General features: G+C 45.7%; 1 protein-coding gene across 1 annotated transcript in view; it reads left to right on the top strand.

The window, feature by feature from the left end:
- The window catches only part of LOC137434857 (maestro heat-like repeat-containing protein family member 1), a 109,164-nt gene that overhangs the window by 70,435 nt on the left and 16,546 nt on the right, over nt 1-22,183 (top strand). The window contains exons 23-28 of the mRNA XM_078785140.1: nt 1,214-1,426; nt 5,326-5,478; nt 6,084-6,319; nt 7,906-8,077; nt 16,188-16,351; nt 16,693-16,830. Coding sequence (XP_078641266.1) covers nt 1,214-1,426; nt 5,326-5,478; nt 6,084-6,319; nt 7,906-8,077; nt 16,188-16,351; nt 16,693-16,830 — 1,076 coding nt within the window. The remainder of the gene's footprint in view (nt 1-1,213; nt 1,427-5,325; nt 5,479-6,083; nt 6,320-7,905; nt 8,078-16,187; nt 16,352-16,692; nt 16,831-22,183) is intronic.

The following is a 22,183-nucleotide window of genomic DNA, read 5'->3' as shown; positions in this document are numbered from 1 at the left end:
CGTCTGCTAGGCGAAGGCAAGCGAGCCGTCCGCTGATTGGACAGTCGAGTGGTGTGAACATGGATGGTGTGAACCAAATGCCTTTTTATTCCCTTGAACATTTTAAATTAGGATATATAAGGAAACGTCTTTATCGTCATTTTAATAAAGTTAAATGGAGTGCCGTTGCGATACTCGGGGTGCGTTGCATAAGTCCTCGTAACTCAGAGAGGTGTAGCAGGTGGCGAGACGTAAGGAAGCTTAAAGATAACGAGCTGAAACAGACGAACGATATGTCAATCCCTTTCTACACCGAACGGCAATAAAAGTATGAGAGCGGGAAGGCATGGCCTGAGCACTTCGAGCAGGGAGGACTGATTGGACTTAACTTAAAGAGAAAAAATTGGAGCTTAACGGAAGAAGAAGATCCCATGAGCGCTCCCCTATGCCATCCATCATGGTACAATCTATCCATACACCACATCCTCCCTTCCGTGGATGTTGCACGGGTTTCGGCTAGTATTTACTAACACCGGTGCACAAGTGATCCCTTCTCCCCCCCCTCCTCTCCCCCTCCCCCCCAATCGGCTTGTTCTTGTCACCTAGCCAGCTCGTCCAACAAGTTTCGTCCGAAACATCCGTCCTAACCCGAACAACTTTGAGATATCATGCTATATATCGTTTTTGGCCCCATCCATCTTCCTCTCCGTCAGCATTATTTCACCAACTCCCAATGGTGAAAAATCGCTTCAAAATTTCGACTATCCGGATCCGTATCTTCACCAAAATCGAATCACCCGACCTCCAGCAAGTGCACCAAGTTTTGTCTGAATCCCTCCATGACGTTTTGAGATATTGTGCTCACAGACAAAAACCAACAGGTGAATACATAACCTCAGTTGACCTTCAGCGGTTAATATCCTCAAAAGTTACTTCCCCGTGTTTACGTGTTGCCATCACTTTCCACCGCTGTCCCGACACGAGGATTCTGTGGTTTGTCTTTGACCATTTAGCGGTTTAATTGAGCATTTTGGTTCCGTCCGTGTGTTTTTGTCTCCTTCCCTTGACATATTGACAGAGATGTTTGATGTATGGCGGGGTATAGCGTGCCGATCTAACAGAAGAGCCGTGGGGAATGTTCTCCGTGCCTCGTATTATGCTGTTTAACATAACTTCCCAACTTTTCTTTTTCTTTTGTTTTTAACCCATTTTTTTTTTGATTTTTTTTTTATAGTTTAATCTCAAAAACGTGATTTCTCAAAAAACGGATCATCATCATCATCATCATCATCATGTAGTTTTCAATATATCTACTGCAGGCTTTTCGAATGATTTCCATGATGAGGTGGTGGAAGATCTCGTGAAACTGTCCTCCAAGGGTAATGTCGATGTTGGTCAAGATGAACAGGATGCACAGCAGTTGCAGTTGACCCTCACCATTTCTAAGGTACTTCGTCAGGTTCATACCGACCTTTGTAAAGGACTTTGCAATGGATAGTTTGGCTTGATGCTCTATTTGACCATTCACAAGTCTGTTGCACATACATACACATATATATATATATATATATATATATATATATATATATATATATATATATATATATACATACACACATACACACACATCTATATATATAAAACACTGTGTGTGTGTGTGTGTGTGTGTGTGTGTGTGTGTGTGTGTGTGTGTGTGTGTGTGTGTGTGTGTGTGTGTGTGTGTGTGTGTGTGTGTGTGTGTGTGTGTGATGTTACCGATAGACTCCTAAACGGGGAGAGGCTCACGTACTTGATATTTGGCACAAACATGGCCATTGAGCCTGGGAAGAACATGGCTGACCTAAAAATTTATTTCATAATATTTTTTTACCATATTTTTACCTCAGCGCATTTCAGCGAGGAATATTATGACCGGAATGGCAGAGCAGCGCGCTGATTTGCTCAGAGCGATCACGTGATGTTCCTTACCGCCATTAACTCAGTTACACGTTCGCACGTATTTCGTTCGCACGTATTTCGTTCGCACGTATTCGTTCGTTCGCACGTATTTCAGAGCGAAAAGCGATTGCGTTTTTTCACATTTCAGCGAGGAACATTCCCATTCACACCACATAAGTTTTTTTTTCTTTCATCTTTAGATCCATATTTTTTTTCAGCGAGGAATATTATACACGGAATCTGAATCGGTGGCAGAGCAGCGCGCTGATTCGACGATTCGCGCGCCCTCCCCCCTCCCCCGCCCCCTCCCTCTCCCCCCGAACCCCCCGCCTCCTCTCCCCACCCCCCCCTTCCCCCTTCCCCCTCCCCCTCCTCTCCCATCCCTTCCCCCCCTCTCCTCTCCCATCCCTCCCCCCTCCCCCGTCCCCCTCGCCCTCATCCCCCTCCCCCCTCCCACCCCTCTACCCCTCCCCCCCTCTCCTCCCCTCCCCCTCCCCCTCCTCTCCTCCCCTCCCCCCTCTCGTTTATACACAGAATGCCGGGTATTTCCCCCCCCTCTTCTCCCCTCCCCCCCTCTCCTCCCCTCCCACCCTCTCCTCCCCTCCCACCCTCTCCTCCCCTCCCCCCCCTCCCCTCCTCTTCCCCCTCCCCTCCCCTCCCCCGCCCGGCAATGCCGGGTACTTCTGCTAGTATGTATATATATATTTGGCCCTCGATGACATCATGGTGTGCCTACCTGATGGCCAACATGAGCCTCCATTCCCGGTAAAAACTGTAATATTCCATTACCCTTTTCATCTGATGATTCCACCTGTTACCGTTACACTAAGATAACCGTTGATAATGATATTATTTTCCAATAACTTGGAAATTGACAAGATTGATCATCACCTTCATCATCATCATCATCGTCATGGAGCTCAGGAAGTGAGGCAGCCAAAAGGTGCGCATTTGTCTTTAGTTTTCGTTCCCAACAATCTTCGCAGATCATTTGCTTGGTTTTCTGCAATCACCGAGTATGGTAAAATGGCACCATGGATACATCTCACTCGTTCAAAACGAGACCAACGTGTGCCATATTGAACCAAACCTGGGGTAAATATGTCACGATGCCAACAGGTGTATGGGCCATTGCAAGGTTTTTGTACTCAAAGGATTAATATTACTCGTGGACTGATTATAATCAGTGTGTTCTCATAGTGTATTACAGGTAGTTTCATGTTGAAATGTTTCATGTTGAGTTTCCTGTCTCCACACGTCTTTGAGATATTGTGGCCAAAATGTCACAATTTAACTTGTCTTTTTATGGGGTGGGAACGGGGAAATATCGAGTATATTATTGTTTATAACAACGGCGGAGGTTTCTTGATGCTGGCCGGATGGCCTAAAGGTGCGCACACTCTCCTCTGAACCATTTAGCCTCGGTTCGAATCCCAACCGAGCTATAAACTGCCATCCTGGTGTTTCACAGGCATGGTGATTCATCGATGTTTGTGTCATCTCTTGGATGGGTGTTAAACTGGCCGGCACTGGTTGGTGAACGTTAAAGATCCCACGGTGTCTTTCGTGAGGAGTAGGCGAGTTATCGCTGGCACCCTGAACACGTTACAAATTGCCTGTCCTGACTGATGCACTCCCCCCCACTCACCCACAACTATGACGTTCACGCCAAGGTTGATTATTACAGTAATACTAGGAACGAGTGATATACTGTATATAAAAGTATACATACATACATGCACACACACGCACACCATACACACACGCACACTATATACACACAGGATACTTTGAGACCTGGGAGGGCTTCGTTCCACCTTCTGAAATCCACATTTGGAGATAACAGCCAATGGCACAAACACACACCAATATCCTCTCGTGTCCCGTCGGCAATGGTTCAGGATGAAATGTATTGTAATAAATCATTGGAACAATACGTCATCGCACTACAAGTACAACCCGAGGAGCACGCAAGGGATTTAAAACATTTTATTTTCCCTCAGACCCTACCCTACCCTCCTAACCCTATCCTCAGTCATGGACATTGAGGAAGTTAGAAGTGGAGGAATGGTAGATCAGAGTAGTGATGGCAATGTACGAGAGAGCGCGCACAGCTGTAAGGACGAAGGACGGGAACAGTGGTGAGTTTGAGGTGAAGGTGGGAGTGCATCAGGGGTCGGTACTAAGTCCACTACTATTTGTAGCTGTGATGGAGGTGCTGGCTCAGAACGTAAAGGAGGGTTTACCGTGGGAGTTGTTGTATGCAGATGATCTGGTGTTGATTGCGGAAAGTATGGATAGACTGCAGGAAAAGATGAACAAGTGGAAGGAATGTATGGAGGCAAAAGGTCTGAAGGTGAATATCGGAAAGACGTCAAGTAGTAAAGCATGTGGTGAGGTGGAAAGAACTGGGAAGTGGCCGTGTGCTGTGTGCAGGAAGGGTGTTGGAGTGAACTCCATTCAATGTACAATGTGTGCTGAGTGGGTTCATCAAAAATGTCGTGGTCTGAGAGGGTCATTAACCAGTGTGGCAGCTACATTCAAATGTAAGGTGTGCACAGAGGGAGCTGCAGATGGAGGAAATGTTGAGTTGGATCTTGGAGATGGCGTGAAGCTGGAAGGTGTGAAAATATTTTGCTACCTCGGAGACATGCTGAATGGAGAAGGTGGATCAGACTCGGCAACAGTTGCAAGAGTGAGATGTGCATGGAAGAAGTTTCGGGAACTGAGTGGCGTGCTGATGAGGAGGGGAGTGTCGTTGAAGCTGAAGGGAAAGGTGTATGCTGCATGTGTGAGAAGTGTTATGATTTATGGGAGCGAGACATGGGTAATGAACGTAGAGCGGCAACGAAGGGTGGAAAGGGTGGAAATGCGAATGGTTCGATGGATGTGCGGAGTATCGTTGAGAGAGAGGAAGACAAATGTTGAATTGCGAAAGATGATGGGAATAGAGCCTGTGATTGATGCTGTGAAGAGCAACAGGTTGAGATGGTTTGGTCATGTGTTGAGGAAGGATGAAAGTGACTGGTTGAGAAGAGTGATGCAAAAATGAATGTAGAAGGAAGTAGAGGACGGGGAAGACTTGGCTAAAGATGGTGGAAGAAGAAATGCGGGCAAGGGAGTTAACAAGGGGAGATGCAGAAAATAGGGCAAAATGGAGAAGATTGTCATGGGGACCGCAAGGCTAACCCCCGCTCTAGCAGGGAAAATGGCCTTAAAATGCATGTTGTTGTTGTTGCTGTTATTTTCCCTCAGAGTCCTTTGAGGAGCGTGAGAGGATCATCCTGGGTGAAACCGACCAACAGGAACACTGTTTTGTTTTGTGGCGATATTTTGGAGATTGAATGTTGAGGTGTAAGTGGTTTCCAGTGGATCTCTACATGTTTGTCTCCTTGCCATGTGTGACAGCTTTTGGGTAAGCGAATACCACAAGATCAGCTTCCGGTGCTGATGCAGACGCTGCTGTCCAAGCTGACAGGGACGCTGCCTGCCTGTGGTGCTGCTGCTTCCCGCATCCTCTCCGGCCTGATCGAGTTGCGGGGCGCCTTGTTGTTGGACCAGGTACAAAAAAGCACATCGTGTCTGTTCCTCTTGTTCGAGCAGATTTAGCCCCGACGAAGTCCCGTGTCCTTTGTCACATTGCATTATGCTGTCGATATATTTCTGTTCCTAACTTTGCTCAAAGTTTGGAACGCTTCGGAGTAATTCCGTGATGATGGTTATGCGCTTTTCACCGACCTTTGAACCTTTTGAAACTGCCACTCTCAATTTTTGATGGAACGATTGGCAAGATGGACACACGGCAGGGTATTCATAAATACGATGTCTGGGGCCTTTTCGTTTCAACTGATGATGAAATGGTGTTTGAATATTGTTGTTGATGGAGTTACAAACCGAAAGATGGATTGAAGGATGGATATTAACGGCTACTCAGATTGAGCTTCAGATGCAGTTTCACTCTTTAATAAATCTTATGTATTGTGGATTAAGCTCCTGTTGATGTGGTTCAGTAGTGTTGATGAAATCGGACTACAATGCTCTATAAAGCACAATCGTTGGCGGCGAATCATGTGGTCCCCTTAGCTCTATCTATGGTCTGATTCCATGAAATGTAAACATTTAATATATTTTTCAATTCTGTTTTTCTCTTCGTTTTTCCCGTTCAGGTGCCGTCACTTCTGGTGTCGGTGCACAAGGCCTTGGTTGTTCTGAGAGGGGACGGGAGACCACGCGGGGCCGAGGAGGTGGACGGCCCTTCTTCGGAACCTGCGCCGCGAGGATCCGACGCCTCGGCGGTCGGAGCGGCGACGCACGGAGCCCTCGATGCCGTTTGCCAACTCGCTCATCACCACCTGCGGCCTCTCCTGCTCGCTCTACTCGTCGTGCCGCTGCCCTTTGACGAGTGAGTGCGGCAAACCAGACGTGGTGGCATAGAAATATAAATCGTGTTTTTGTGCTTCGAGAAGTTATGCCCGTGGAACCCTTCATCCTGCCCATCTTTTTTTTTTTTTTTTTACTTCATTTTTAACTCAACTGGACTATGTGCAGCTGAGTTTTTTCAACACCAAGTGTCTGTCGTCTGTCTGTCTGTCGTCTGTAAACAATTCGACGTCTACGCTCCAAAAGTCACAAATATTGATTAAATTTGATGAAACTTGTTATGCAGCATCTTTAAGACATAAACTAGTTTAGGATTGCATTTGGGCGTTGTACGCCCAAAAATGGGCGTGGCAGGGCGGCCATATTGAAAAATCAATTTTTCTGATTTTTCGTGTATGAATGATCGTTTTAAGGCCATTTTTCCCTGCTAGAGTGGCCCCATGACCTCATGATTTTATTTATTTATTTTATTTTATTTTATGTGTATGATTTTATTTTTCTGATAATGGCCTAATATTGATATAGACCAGTTGAGTTCAGGTTCCCTGGAACCTCTAGTTTTGTATACAAGGTCGAGGCTCGTGTAAGAGCTAACATTGATCACAAAAAAGGCAAACTGACACATAAAACATATGATAAAGGGAGCGGGAGAACAAGATGGAGAGCAGGGACATCGGGAGATCTGTGGGAGGGAGAGGGCTTGGGGGGGAGGAGGCGTGGGAAGGGGGGAGGGGTTGGGGGGTGGGAGTGTTAAAAACAAAACACGTAGACCCCTCACGCTTATTGTAAGGAACTTTACTATTTATATTTATTTAATTCCAGAGAGAACGTGTCTGAACGATGTGCTCACAAATGGAATTGCTCCCAAGTTTCCAACCATTCGCTTTTGTTTCAGACCAACGTATTCCTTTCGACACGTGTTCTGGTGCAGCGGTGCACGGCAATGTAAATACAGTACATCGTAGCGAGTGCGTATATGTATATTTGCTTTTTCGACATATTAAATCCATAATGACGTGCTTGCTCAAAGATTTCCGACCTCGCATGCTCAACTTTGAACAAACGTCACACCGATTAATCCGAAAGACTCCAGTACCCTCAAACAGTTCGCAAGTTTAACTTTATTACATTGTCGCGATCAATGGTAACTCACATTGATTTGGCAGACACATCACTTGACTGCTGTCACTGCTGCAAGAAGTTGCTTCTTCTTCTTCTTCATAAAATGAGTCCTTACCATTACAGGCAATATTGTGTTTGTCCCATTTCCTGCTCTTCGTTCCATATAAAAACAAATGCAAAGTATTTCTTTTGCTGCTTTTTGTGCCCTCCTGGTATTGCCATTTTTATTTCTATTTCGCTAAAACTTCAATCCCTGGTTACCGCTGATCGATATTGTTAATCTTTTTTAATATAATGTTTTTTGTGGATGTACAATATTGCAACACGTTATTGAGAGATCTTCCCAACAATGTAACCTGTTGCTGAAACGGCCGGAACTAATGGGGTAAACTTGGCGGGCCATGCTTGGATGAGAGACGGGCAGATCCAGTTTGCAAACCGATCTGTGCGATGATGTTTTATTCATCGATCATACGTATCCCTCAGGGCTACGACGATGATCTGGCGAGGCCTTGCAGAAGAGCAGAGCCTGATCTGGCCCGTGCTTGACGCACTTTGCGACATGCTTACGTCATGCCTTGTGTTCGACGAGAGAGCGAACGACTACCACCACCAGAAAAAGCAGTTGGCACGAGTTCCCATCACGCAGGCTCTCACCGTGAGTTTCACATCATTATCAATGCACCTGCAGACTCACTGAGTATCTCTGGTCTAATTCAAACATCCAGGTGGTTAAAAAAAAAAAACCAGGGCCTAGATACACTACTCACAATAAGTTCGGGATATTGGTAGGTTCTTCGGTGTGGTTGATTTTGTGTATTAATTATGTTGAAAAAAGTTGTTGGTCCTAATTCTATGGTTATTAATGAGTGAAAACCACAGCATTCTTGATTGCAATACCCCAACCCTAACCCCTATAAAAAAAATAAACTCACTCCCAAAATATCCCGAACTTATTGTGAGCAAAGACACTTGTTACCTTTCAGCTATTGTAGCAGCCTCAGTGGCATAACGGCTGCTTCCTTGCTTGGCGCTCAGCATTGAAATAGGATGGAGCACGGCCAAACAACCATAGGTTGGTAATAATAGTGCAGGCTTTGATGGGCCTCATGTGCTCCTCCTGCATCGAAGTTCCTTTAAAGGGAACTCGTTTAGGATCTAACTATGTTGGTCATCTGATTATTCTACATTCAAAATGGTGAAAGTTTTAACACCCTCCGCTTCTCCCATCCCCTCCTCTTCATACGGCTTTTCCTTTCCTTCTTACCATGCCTCCTTTTCCTTTCCTTCTTGCCATGCTTCCTTTTCCTTTCCTTCTTGCCATGCCTCCTTTTCCTTTCCTTCTTGCCATGCTTCCTTTTCCTTTCCTTCTTACCATGCCTCCTTTTCCTTTCCTTCTTGCCATGCTTCCTTTTCCTTTCCTTCTTGCCATGCCTCCTTTTCCTTTCCTTCTTGCCATGCCTCCTTTTCCTTTCCTTCTTGCCATGCTTCCTTTTCCTTTCCTTCTTGCCATGCCTCCTTTTCCTTTCCTTCTTGCCATGCTTCCTTTTCCTTTCCTTCTTGCCATGCCTCCTTTTCCTTTCCTTCTTGCCATGCTTCCTTTTCCTTTCCTTCTTGCCATGCTTCCTTTTCCTTTCCTTCTTGCCATGCTTCCTTTTCCTTTCCTTCTTGCCATGCTTCCTTTTCCTTTCCTTCTTGCCATGCTTCCTTTTCCTTTCACCCCGACTCCTACCAACACGACCCCTTTTCTCAAATTTGTTTTTCTAATCCTACATGTGCCTTTTACCCTGTATTACTTATTTTGATCTTTGTATAAATACGAGGGTGTGTTGAAAAGTAATGCCTCCTATTATGTTTCTCCAAAACAAGCAAAGATATTCAAACGAAACAAAGACAGATACAAACATTAATCTTTTTGATGCATATTTATTTCTCAACGTAATCACCACTGTGGTTCGCACATTTTTAGTGATGCTGTCGTGATAGAACTGTGCATCATGCTGCCTTAACCTCCGCTTCACAGCGGCCTTGACATCATCGGCAGAAGATAAATGTTCACGAAGGTGTTAAGTTTGGGGAAGAGATGAAGAAAAAACTCCATCGACATTCTCTTACTCTCATTGCACTCAACTCTCATATCCAGTCATCTCCAGTTATTCATCCCAACTCTCATCTCCAGTTATTCATCCCAACTCTCATCTCCAGTTATTCATCCCAACTCTCATCTCCAGTTATTCATCCCAACTCTCATCTCCAGTTATTCATCCCAACTCTCATCTCCAGTTATTCATCCCAACTCTCATCTCCAGTTATTCATCCCAACTCTCATCTCCAGTTATTCATCCCAACTCTCATCTCCAGTTATTCATCCCAACTCTCATCTCCAGTTATTCATCCCAACTCTCATCTCCAGTCAGTCATCCCAACTCTCATCTCCAGTCAGTCATCCCAACTCTCATCTCCAGTCAGTCATCCCAACTCTCATCTCCAGTTATTCATCCCAACTCTCATCTCCAGTCAGTCATCCCAACTCTCATCTCCAGTTATTCATCCCAACTCTCATCTCCAGTCAGTCATCCCAACTCTCATCTCCAGTCAGTCATCCCAACTCTCATCTCCAGTCAGTCATCCCAACTCTCATCTCCAGTCAATCATCCCAACTCTCATCTCCAGTCAGTCATCCCAACTCATCTCCAGTCAGTCATCCCAACTCTCATCTCCAGTTATTCATCCCAACTCTCATCTCCAGTCAGTCATCCCAACTCTCATCTCCAGTCAGTCATCCCAACTCTCATCTCCAGTCAGTCATCCCAACTCTCATCTCCAGTCAGTCATCCCAACTCTCATCTCCAGTCAGTCATCCCAACTCTCATCTCCAGTCAGTCATCCCAACTCTCATCTCCAGTCAGTCATCCCAACTCTCATCTCCAGTCAGTCATCCCAACTCTCATCTCCAGTCAGTCATCCCAACTCTCATCTCCAGTCAGTCATCCCAACTCTCATCTCCAGTCAGTCATCCCAACTCTCATCTCCAGTTATTCATCCCAACTCTCATCTCCAGTTATTCATCCCAACTCTCATCTCCAGTTATTCATCCCAACTCTCATCTCCAGTTATTCATCCCAACTCTCATCTCCAGTTATTCATCCCAACTCTCATCTCCAGTTATTCATCCCAACTCTCATCTCCAGTTATTCATCCCAACTCTCATCTCCAGTTATTCATCCCAACTCTCATCTCCAATCAGTCATCCCAACTCTCATCTCCAGTCAGTCATCCCAACTCTCATCTCCAGTCAGTCATCCCAACTCTCATCTCCAGTCAGTCATCCCAACTCTCATCTCCAGTCAGTCATCCCAACTCTCATCTACAGTCAGTCATCCCAACTCTCATCTCCAGTCAGTCATCCCAACTCTCATCTCCAGTCAGTCATCCCAACTCTCATCTCCAGTTATTCATCCCAACTCTCATCTCCAGTCAGTCATCCCAACTCTCATCTCCAGTCAGTCATCCCAACTCTCATCTCCAGTTATTCATCCCAACTCTCATCTCCAGTTATTCATCCCAACTCTCATCTCCAGTTATTCATCCCAACTCTCATCTCCAGTTATTCATCCCAACTCTCATCTCCAGTTATTCATCCCAACTCTCATCTCCAATCAGTCATCCCAACTCTCATCTCCAGTCAGTCATCCCAACTCTCATCTCCAGTCAGTCATCCCAACTCTCATCTCCAGTCAGTCATCCCAACTCTCATCTCCAGTCAGTCATCCCAACTCTCATCTACAGTCAGTCATCCCAACTCTCATCTCCAGTCAGTCATCCCAACTCTCATCTCCAGTCAGTCATCCCAACTCTCATCTCCAGTTATTCATCCCAACTCTCATCTCCAGTCAGTCATCCCAACTCTCATCTCCAGTCAGTCATCCCACCTCTCATCTCCAGTCAGTCATCCCAACTCTCTTCTCCAGTCAGTCATCCCAACTCTCTTCTCCAGTCAGTCATCCCAACTCTCATCTCCAGTCAGTCATCCCAACTCTCATCTCCAGTCATTCATCCCAACTCTCATCTCCAGTCAGTCATCCCAACTCTCATCTCCAGTCAGTCATCCCAACTCTCATCTCCAGTCAGTCATCCCAACTCTCATCTCCAGTCAGTCATCCCAACTCTCATCTCCAGTCAGTCATCCCAACTCTCATCTCCAGTCAGTCATCCCAACTCTCATCTCCAGTCAGTCATCCCAACTCTCATCTCCAGTCAGTCATCCCAACTCTCATCTCCAGTCAGTCATCCCAACTCTCATCTCCAGTCAGTCATCCCAACTCTCATCTCCAGTCAGTCATCCCAACTCTCATCTCGTGTCAGTCATCCCAACTCTCATCTCGTGTCAGTCATCCCAACTCTCATCTCCAGTCAGTCATCTCAACTCTCATCTCCAGTCAGTCATCTCAACTCTCATCTCCAGTCAGTCATCCCAACTCTCATCTCCAGTCAGTCATCCCAACTCTCATCTCCAGTCAGTCATCCCAACTCTCATCTCCAGTCAGTCATCCCAACTCTCATCTCCAGTTATTCATCCCAACTCTCATCTCCAGTCAGTCATCTCAACTCTCATCTCCAGTCAGTCATCCCAACTCTCATCTCCAGTTATTCATCCCAACTCTCATCTCCAGTCAGTCATCCCAACTCTCATCTCCAGTCAGTCATCCCAACTCTCATCTCCAGTTATTCATCCCAACTCTCATCTCCAGTCAGTCATCCCAACTCTCATCTTCAGTCAGTCATCTCAACTCTCATCTCCAGTCAGTCATCCCAACTCTCATCTCCAGTCAGTCATCCCAACTCTCTTCTCCAGTCAGTCATCCCAACTCTCATCTCCAGTTATTCATCCCAACTCTCATCTCCAGTTATTCATCCCAACTCTCATCTCCAGTCAGTCATCTCAACTCTCATCTCCAGTCAGTCATCCCAACTCTCATCTCCAGTTATTCATCCCATCTCTCATCTCCAGTCAGTCATCCCAACTCTCATCTCCAGTCAGTCATCCCACCTCTCATCTCCAGTCAGTCATCCCAACTCTCATCTCCGGTCAGTCATCCCAACTCTCATCTCCAGTCAGTCATCCCAACTCTCATCTCCAGTTATTCATCCCAACTCTCATCTCCAGTCAGTCATCCCAACTCTCATCTCCAGTCAGTCATCCCAACTCTCATCTCCAGTCAGTCATCCCAACTCTCATCTCCAGTCAGTCATCCCAACTCTCATCTCCAGTCAGTCATCCCAACTCTCATCTCCAGTCAGTCATCCCAACTCTCATCTCCAGTCAGTCATCCCAACTCTCATCTCCAGTCAGTCATCCCAACTCTCATCTCCAGTCAGTCATCCCAACTCTCATCTCCAGTCAGTCATCCCAACTCTCATCTCCAGTCAGTCATCCCAACTCTCATCTCCAGTCAGTCATCCCAACTCTCATCTCCAGTCAGTCATCCCAACTCTCATCTCCAGTCAGTCATCCCAACTCTCATCTCCAGTCAGTCATCCCAACTCTCATCTCCAGTCAGTCATCCCAACTCTCATCTCCAGTCAGTCATCCCAACTCTCATCTCCAGTCAGTCATCCCAACTCTCATCTCCAGTCAGTCATCCCAACTCTCATCTCCAGTCAGTCATCCCAACTCTCATCTCCAGTCAGTCATCCCAACTCTCATCTCCAGTCAGTCATCCCACCTCTCATCTCCAGTCAGTCATCCCAACTCTCTTCTCCAGTCAGTCATCCCAACTCTCTTCTCCAGTCAGTCATCCCAACTCTCATCTCCAGTCAGTCATCCCAACTCTCATCTCCAGTCAGTCATCCCAACTCTCATCTCCAGTCAGTCATCCCAACTCTCATCTCCAGTCAGTCATCCCAACTCTCATCTCCAGTCAGTCATCCCAACTCTCATCTCCAGTCAGTCATCCCAACTCTCATCTCCAGTCAGTCATCCCAACTCTTATATCGAGTCATCTCTTCTCCAGTCAATTGTCCCAACTCTCATCTGCAGTCATCTGCTGTCGGTCATCTCAATGCTCATCTCCAGTCAGTCATCCCGACTCTCATCTGCAGCCATCTCCAGTCAGTCATTCTGACTCTCATCTGCAGTCATCTGCAGACAGTTATCTCAACGCTCATCTCCAGTCAGTCATCCTGACTCTCATATCCAGGCATCTCATCTCCAGTCAGTCATCCCAACTCTCATATCCAGCATTTCACGCTTCACAGCACTGACAATGTCGTGCTGCCCTCTGCCATCTTGACTCAAGTAGCACTGCGATATCTAGTGTCAGAATGACAAAACTTGCACCCAGTGGTGGGAAGAACTGAACTTTATTTCATTTGAATATATCTACCTGTTTTGTAGAAAACGAGTTTGTATTACCTTTGCACATGTCCTCGTATGAGAGCGGCTGCTTGGTTAGGTTGGTGAACGGTGTGGGCAGCGGCCGGAGATGGCAGGACACCTTCCTCCTTCCTTTTTCGACACGTTGTATTGCTGCTGCTGCTGAGACCATTATTGTCATTAAATGGAATTTATTTTTTGTATTATCTGGTTCTTTTATTGTGATAACTAGGGCCTGCCCGTACTATATATAAGCTAGGACGTGCCCGTACGTGGGTGCCCGTTCCTTGCCAAAAAAAAAAAAAAAAAAAAATTTGTGTAGGGGTGTGTGTGTGTAAACATCCTAGGGCGTGCCCGTACGTGGGTGCAAAAAAACATGCGTGCAAACAACAACAACAACAAAAAACTTTGAAACCACGTGGCAGTAACGACCACAGAACCCCCCCCCCCTCTATTTACATGAATGGTTTGGTCCATTCGCAACGACCACAGAACCCCCCCCTCTATTTACATGCAATGGTTTGGTCCATTCGCAACGCCAAAGCGAACGGCGAACGGCTAAATCGCCATAGCTCGGTAAGTACTTGTCCGATTAATTTCAAACCTTGAAAAGGCACATCCTCGGGTCCCCAGCAATATACCTGGCAAGTTTAAAGTATATCGGACCCGTGGTTGTCGAGAAACAGCGGTCACAGACAAACACACACACACACAGACACACACACACACACACACACACACACACACAGAGATTAGTGGAATTATAGATAGATAATAATAATAATTATTATTAATTTTATTATTACTTCATTTTGTTTATTTTTCTATTTAGATGTGAACTGAACATTTTTAGTCCTTGTTTGTATTTACTAGTTTGTATTTACTGTTTACTTGTATTTATTTGTTTGGTATTGTTACGTTTGTAAGGGGTAGGCAATAGCTTAGTCGAAGTAGAATTGTATAGATTAGTGTGCTCCGACTGTCGTGAAGAAGAAGAAACCTCGATGTATCATAAGTAGGAAATTTGTGTGTACCGGATGTTGGGCAAGCTTGTATCTTCGTCCCCATCAGAGGGGTGGGGTTTGTTAATTAGCGAGGGAGTATTGGTAAATTCATCCCCTGTATGTAATTGCCTCTGAAATTGTTTCCTGTGTTCCTTATGACACCGCACTACAGACACTTAGTAAGAAATCGGCCTTTAACCACACTAATTAAAAACCAACCGGAAACCAGGCATCAAGCACTATTGCTGATAACACCGACTTGGTGAGCAGGCAGGCACATGCAGGGCCATGAGCCACGCCCCGAAGAGCAGCGATTGGTCCGGGATTTGATTGCCATAAGGACTGGTAAGATGAGACTCGCTGATAGGAGCGGACACGGAGACGTTGTGGGATGACGTCAGAGCCTCGCGTCCAAAACATTGGGAGCGGCGGACATTTTCTCTCTTGGGTCCGGACTTTTTTGGTGAATGGTCGCCGAAAATCTCTCTCTCTCTCAGCATCGACGTCCCCTCTCGCTCCTGCTCGTTTTGGGATCTGGTAGTGAACGGTCCTGTGCCAACATCTTGCCTTCTCGTTCTGGATCCATAACGAATGGTCGCTATTGCTCTTGCGCAAGGAAGCTTCATCGCGAACGGTCATGAGGAGGACATCTTGCTGGTGGTCGGGAGGAGGAATAGCTGCGACAGAGGACTGCGGTTTCCCAAGCAAGAACGACAAGTGGACGGGCGCTGCCTGCTCGCTGTGCTCTCGGCGAGGCCAGGAGTGAGCAGATGCGCACTGCGCAGTGAGGCCTAGTTCGCGCTAACAAACGTGCATTTCCCGCCAAGGCCTCAGACGATCTTTGACGATTCCTGACGAGATACACCAGCCGATTGGAAATAAATGCCACAAATCACACCTATTTATTTTCCAGTTATTTTATCCTTTGTCTGTATTCGGGTCTGTATGGGAGCGCTCCAATTAGGAATATAGTTTTATCGTGTTTTCTTTGTTACCGGCATTTTCTTTAATAAATCCGGTATTTTTGTTCATTTCAATTCCGTGTTGTTTGAGTTAATCTATCCAGGTGTGAAGACGTCAGGTGGAGGCCGTCCAGGTAAGTTCGTCATCCCCCTTTCCCTCGCGTGTGAAGAATACCGTCATTTTTGGATTGAATGCTTCGGAGTATTAAGCTCGTTTGGTCATCCGTGTCACCCTGCGGTGTTCACCAGAGGGTAGTCACACGACAGTATTGTTTCAAATAAAACCGAAAATAATAGTATAGGATGGAATTAATGAGCAGCACTTTGAGGGATGAAGGATTCATTTTTAGGGAAGGTTTGTAGGTTATTATTATTATCATCACTCTTGTAATGTTATTCATTTTTGTTTTTTGTTCTTCTTTTCAGGTGACAAGTGCACTTCATATGGTGCTAGAGTGCACAAGTTCGAGCACAGCGGCCGGCCTCATCTTTCCTCGACTCTTTCCTGCTCTGCTCATGCACCTCGGGTCCTCCATCAACGCGAAACTCCCCAAGGATCTACGAGCATCAGGAAAAGTCCATCCGTGCAGGTTTGCCTTGTGCATTTGTGCGTTAAAGGTGCTTCTGCTGGCTCCGGGACGCGTGGCTCCACGCAGTTTAATGAAACGGCCGCACGGTGGCATCAAGCGACGGCTCCGAGCTCGCGTGTCTCTGTCTGTGCAGCTCCCTCGAGCGCACGTCTTCATCAGTGTTCCAAGCACAGAGTAACAATGTTCGCTTGTGTACGAAATGACCTTTTTGAAAGGAACCCTTCATTATTAAATTTTTTAACCTCTTGTTTTGTTCCTTGTTTCCTGTTTTTAACTCGCCGCTTGTTTAACTAGATTGTTCATTTAGATTTACTACAGTGATGGGTTATTGCTTGCGGCAGAGATGCAATGGAAGTGCTGAGGTTGCTGCTGGTGCGAGCGGGATGCGCCGAGGTGTCACATGCCGTTGACACCACAGGAGGCTGGGAGGCCGTCTGTGAGCAAGCGACGCATGCTGACGGAGTCGCAACAATCACTCGGTGAGAGAGATAGAGAAATAGACAGAGATAGACAGAGAGATAGACAGAGAGAGAGAGATAGAGATAGAGAGAGATATAGAGATAGAGAGAGAGATAGACAGAGATAGAGATAGAGAGAATAGATAGAGAGTTAGAGAGAGATATAGAGTTAGAGAGAGAGAGTGGGAGAGTGTGAGAATGTGAGAAAGAGAGAGAGATAGTGAGAGACACAGAGAGAGATAGAGAGAGAAATAGAAAGAGAAAAAATAGATAATAGATAGAGAGAGATGGGGAGAGTGTGAAAGAGCGAGAAAGAGAGAATAGATCGATAGAGAGAGATGGGGAGAGTGTGAGAGAGAGAGAGAAAGAGAGAATAGATAGAAAGAGAGAAAGAAAGAAAGAAAGAGATAATAGATAATATAATAGATGTGAGTGAGAGAGAGAGAGTGAGAGTGAGAGTGAGAGAGTGAGAGAGTGAGAGAGTGAGAGAGAGAGAGAGAGAGAGAGAGAGAGAGAGAGAGAGAGAGAGAGAGAGAGAGAGAGAGAGAGAGAGAGAGAGAGAGAGAGAGAGAGAGTGAGTGAGTGAGTGAGTGAGTGAGTGAGTGAGTGAGTGAGTGAGTGAGTGAGTGAGTGAGTGAGTGAGTGAGTGAGTGAGTGAGAGAGTGAGAGACTGACTTTGAATTACAAAAATATAAAAGTAACAATATACACGTTTTTGCAATAAAATCAATAATGCCAAAAAAAGAAAAGGAAGAAGCACCCAATGATCATCAAATAAAAAACAATCAGTATTTCACAACAGTATTCTAAATTCATTTTCTTTAACCTCACAAAACACACCAAGTATCTACAAAGTTATGAAAATTTCCGGACTCGTTGGACAGGGTAAATTCCAGTTTCAATCTTGCTGAGATTAATGCATTCAAACACGACATGATGTTGCAGTGCTCTATCGGTTTGCCAGATAGTTTGTCTTTTCTTGTTAAATAAACAGCAAGCTTCGCAGTTGCTATTAGGAAACTAAACAGTTTAGACGCAGGATTCTGTTTAGGGGCAAAACCAAAGACGAAACTTCTCAAAGAAAAAGTAACATGCATTTCATGTGCAATGTAATTCAACCAATGAAACAAAGGAAATAATCGGATACAGTCTATGAATGCGTGAAACAAGTCCTCATTGACTGTACAGAAGGGACAACAAACAGATACAGGAGAAAAATGTCTAATAAACGTGTTGGAGGGAACAATCCAGTGGGCCAAACGCCACTGGAGATCACCTGTTCTTTTGGATGTGGGCTCACTGTACATGGCTTCCCAGATAGGTTCGGAGGGGGGGTCCTCCGGGTAACAATCCTTTCCATCGGGTAACTCCATTTAACGAAGGGTTCCCATTTAACAGCTTGAGGCACATCTTGTAGATGCCCTTGCTGTCCATTGTCTGGAAAAGCTTTGACCCATCGCTAACAGGGGGCAAATCGTTTTGAATGGGTTCAACAATTAATTTAGGCACTGTCGGCTCATTTAGATCTTCTTCTGTACCTCGAGTCCAAGTTGCCGTCCCAACTGAATCATTTTCCTCAAAATTTTTGCAATCATCCTATGGGACCAAATCCCTGTCAGGTCGGCGATTTCACTTACGGATTTCCAACCATACCCTGAGTCATGTCGGAGATGCCGCACCTTCACAATACCAGCTGCTATAAAGTGTTGGCAAAAATCTCGACTCTTTGGAATGTCGGGAAAGAGAGGGTTATAGAACAAAGGCTCGTGTGCCAGCATTTTCGTTACATATGTGTCCGCCTGACGACTCACAGAAAGGCTCTGCCAGGCATTTAAGAGGCTTTGGTAAAAAGCAGGGAGAACCGATATGTCGACATGCTGGAGGTTCATTTGAAAGAGTTCAAACCCGTACCCGAGCCTACCCGCTCGCTGCAGTACAAGGCGTGCAGGGAGCCGGCCTGGCAGATGTTCCATGTAGAGGAGACGTTGAATGGACCGCAGCCGGAAGGCCATTAGGCGGGCTTTGATGTCGACGAGGTTGTGGCCACCCTCAGCCGAGGGGCGACATATCACATCGGGTCGTAGCCAGTGGTAGCCTCCCCAGAAGAAGTCCACCAGTTTGCTCTGGAGTGCTTTGAGTAGGGCCTCCGGCGGTTGCAGGCAGATGAACCTATGCCACAACATTGTGGCAACTAAGTTGTTGATCACTAGCACACGGCCCTTGAAGGACAAGTGAGGTAAAACCCTTTTCCATCGGTTCAATCTTTCTCCCACTTGCTCAATTACCCCGTCCCAATTTCTTTGAGCATACTGTGGGGAACCAAGGAATATGCCCAAGTACTTAATTCCCTCACTTCCCCACAGCAACCCTGCGGGGAGGGATGGGGGCGGCTGTGGTACAGGCTGAAGAAGGTTGCGATAAAGGGAGGGTATCCATAACGTCTTGCTCTTGTTCCAATTGATTTTTAAAGAGGAGGCAGCGTGAAACTTTGACAGGCACTCAACAACGATATCAATATCATCCTTATCTTTTACAAAGATGCAGACGTCATCCGCATAAGCACATAGGGTTAGCGGTGCACTCATGGGAGTGAGTGCTATTCCAGAAATCTTCTTTCTCAGTAGATTGAGAAGAGGCTCTAAAGAAAGAGCAAACAATAAACCAGAGACTGGGCACCCTTGCCGGACCCCTCTCCGAACCTTGATGGGGGGAGCCAGCACATTATTAATCTTAATTAAACTAAATACATCCGTGTATAGCAAGGAAATGTAGGAACGAAAGTTTGCTCCGAGGCCGCATGCCTGTAACACATGATGCATAAACTTATGGTCGATACTGTCAAATGCCTTTTCAAGATCAAGCGACATCATTCCAAAGTCTTCTTTAACACGGTTACCATCAATGAGATCTCTGATTAAAGAAATATTATCATGGATGGACCTTCCAGGAACACAGTAACTCTGTTCTGGCAGTACTAGATCACCAATAACCTTTTTTAGTCGATTAGCTAGTACTTTTGAAAAAAGCTTGTAGTCCGTGCACAGCAGGGAGATCGGTCGCCAGTTCACCAAAAGTCGGGGATCTTCAGTTTTCGGGAGCAAGCACACTACGGCTCTTCTTAGACTCAGCGGCATTATACCAGTCTGTATAGAAGTGTCCAGAACATTCAGCAACTCAGGGCCTAAAAGGTCCCAAAATGTCAGAAAGAATTCGGGAGGTAGACCGTCAATACCCGGAGCTTTCCCTGAATCCATGGCAGCAAGAGCACAGGTTAGCTCAAGGAGGGTGATTGGTAGGTCAAGCTCCAACCGTTGAGCCTCAGTTAGGGAGGGGAGGTGAGAGGTTAAATCCATCATTGTATCATTACAAACAGTCTGCTCCTCAAAAAGTTTTGTAAAGAATTCAATAATGTTTATTCTAACATCATCCTCGTTGACAACAACGTTGCCTCTTGAGTCCAAAACAGAAGAGATTAGCCGTGATGGCTTGCTTAAGGATTCTAAATGAAAGAAAGACTTGTTTGGGGTGTCTGATAACTTTACATTCTGTATTCTAAGTCTAATTAATGTTCCGGCTGCTCTCTCTTGAACTAACTCCCTTAAAAGAGCTTTCTTTACAAGCAATAACCGGTAATTGGCGTCATTGTTTTCATGAGCCAATTTACTCTCCAATTGTTGAATATCCAATTCCAACCGGGCCATTGTAAAGTGCTTGTCGTTTGTGCTGTATGATTGGAAACATTGACAAAAAACCCGAATTTGAGATTTCATGTTATCCCACCATATGCTGGATGAAGAAAAGGAAGATTTCTTTGCTACTAGACTTGCCCAGAAAACACGAAAGGCTTCTTTAAACATACCATCTTCTAGAAGTCTAACATTAAACTTCCAATAAGCGCTCCTACTTGCGGGTTGAGGAAAGGAAAGGTCTAGGGTTACCATATGATGGTCTGAAAACACGGAAGGAAAAATATTTGAAGAAACCGCAGTATTTTTAAAGGGTACGTTGATGTACCATCTGTCAAGCCTTGCCAAGGATACTCGACTATTGGCGCATCGACACCAGGTGTACTGGGATGTGCTTGGGTGGTGCAACCGCCAAACATCAACGAGGCCCATTGTGCTAAAAAAATTGGATAAGTGTACATGGGACTCAGGATGGGGTTCGGCAGAATTTCTGTCAACCGATGGGTCGAAGGTGCAATTGAAATCACCTCCGACACACACACAATGATCAAAATCAACTGATCTTAAGTGATTTATCATTGCGGTGAAGAAGGACTTACGCTCTACGCTATCACTTGGCGCATACACATTAAAAATAGTGTAATGGAAGTTATGGCTTACTAGTTTGAGAGAGCTAAGCCGACCATTTATTACCTCCTGAAAATGGCATGACTCACACACGAGGCCTGGCTTCAGCAAGAAGCCGATTCCAGCAGATGAAGCTGATAAATTGCTGAAATAGCATTGGCTCTTAAAAAGTTGATGCCAGTTATGTTCCACATTTGGTGTGATGTGAGTTTCTTGAAGTAAGATCACATCCACCTTTTTCCGTTGAAATATGTTTTTTACTTGGACCTGGCGGAGGTGTCTAGCACCACCACCGTTAATATTTAAGGTTGCGAGTTTTATAGTTTTCATCCTGTATTGATGAAATCAGCCTGTGGCTGGGAACACTCTACACCTGCACGTGTGATGAATTTTCTTAACCTGTGGTATTGTGACTTATTCAGGTCAAATTGTTCAGGCGTTTTAATTATGGATTTTGCAGTGTGGATGAATGCAGCCAAATCGTCAAAATGGTCTTTAATGACTATGTTACGCTGTCTGTACGTTTCGGCTAGAAACGACACGATGTGTTGGGGGGGTATCTGTGACTGAGATGCTGATGACTGTGACAGCTCAGTCACTTCCACCTCGTCCTCAGACTCTGACAGGTCTGATAATGTCCCACCTGGATCTTGGGCCTTACTTGCAGCTCTCACGAGCTCCTCTGGAGGCATATCCTGAGATTTCGTTGGGTACTCTGGTACACACTCACGAGCAGACTGGTGCTTACTTTCTTTATGTGTGCTTTGGCAAATGGCTGCAGATCTCTGCGTAGCCGGGGTTACGATTTCTGTTTGTGAGACAGAGCAATTTGTTTGGTCACCAGTCCGCTCAGCTACTGGAGGGGGGACCGGTGGGGCTTCGCGTTCAGGCTCAAAAATGGCCGCATTGTTCGGATCAATGTCGGCTTTATTCTCAGAGCTTGGGAAATCAGTAACATCTTCTTTACCACTTTGGCGTTCGATATTTTCGTTTGCTGTAAACGTTTTGCCCTCTTTTGCAGAGACAGTGTCTCTGCCCAAGACAGCCTTCTTTATCGCACC

The sequence above is a fragment of the Myxine glutinosa genome, chromosome 9 (genome assembly GCF_964187855.1).
Source record: "Myxine glutinosa chromosome 9, kmMyxGlut1.1, whole genome shotgun sequence".
In the NCBI taxonomy this organism is placed as follows: Eukaryota; Metazoa; Chordata; class Myxini; order Myxiniformes; family Myxinidae; genus Myxine; species Myxine glutinosa.
This window is presented reverse-complemented; position numbering and strand designations above follow the sequence as displayed.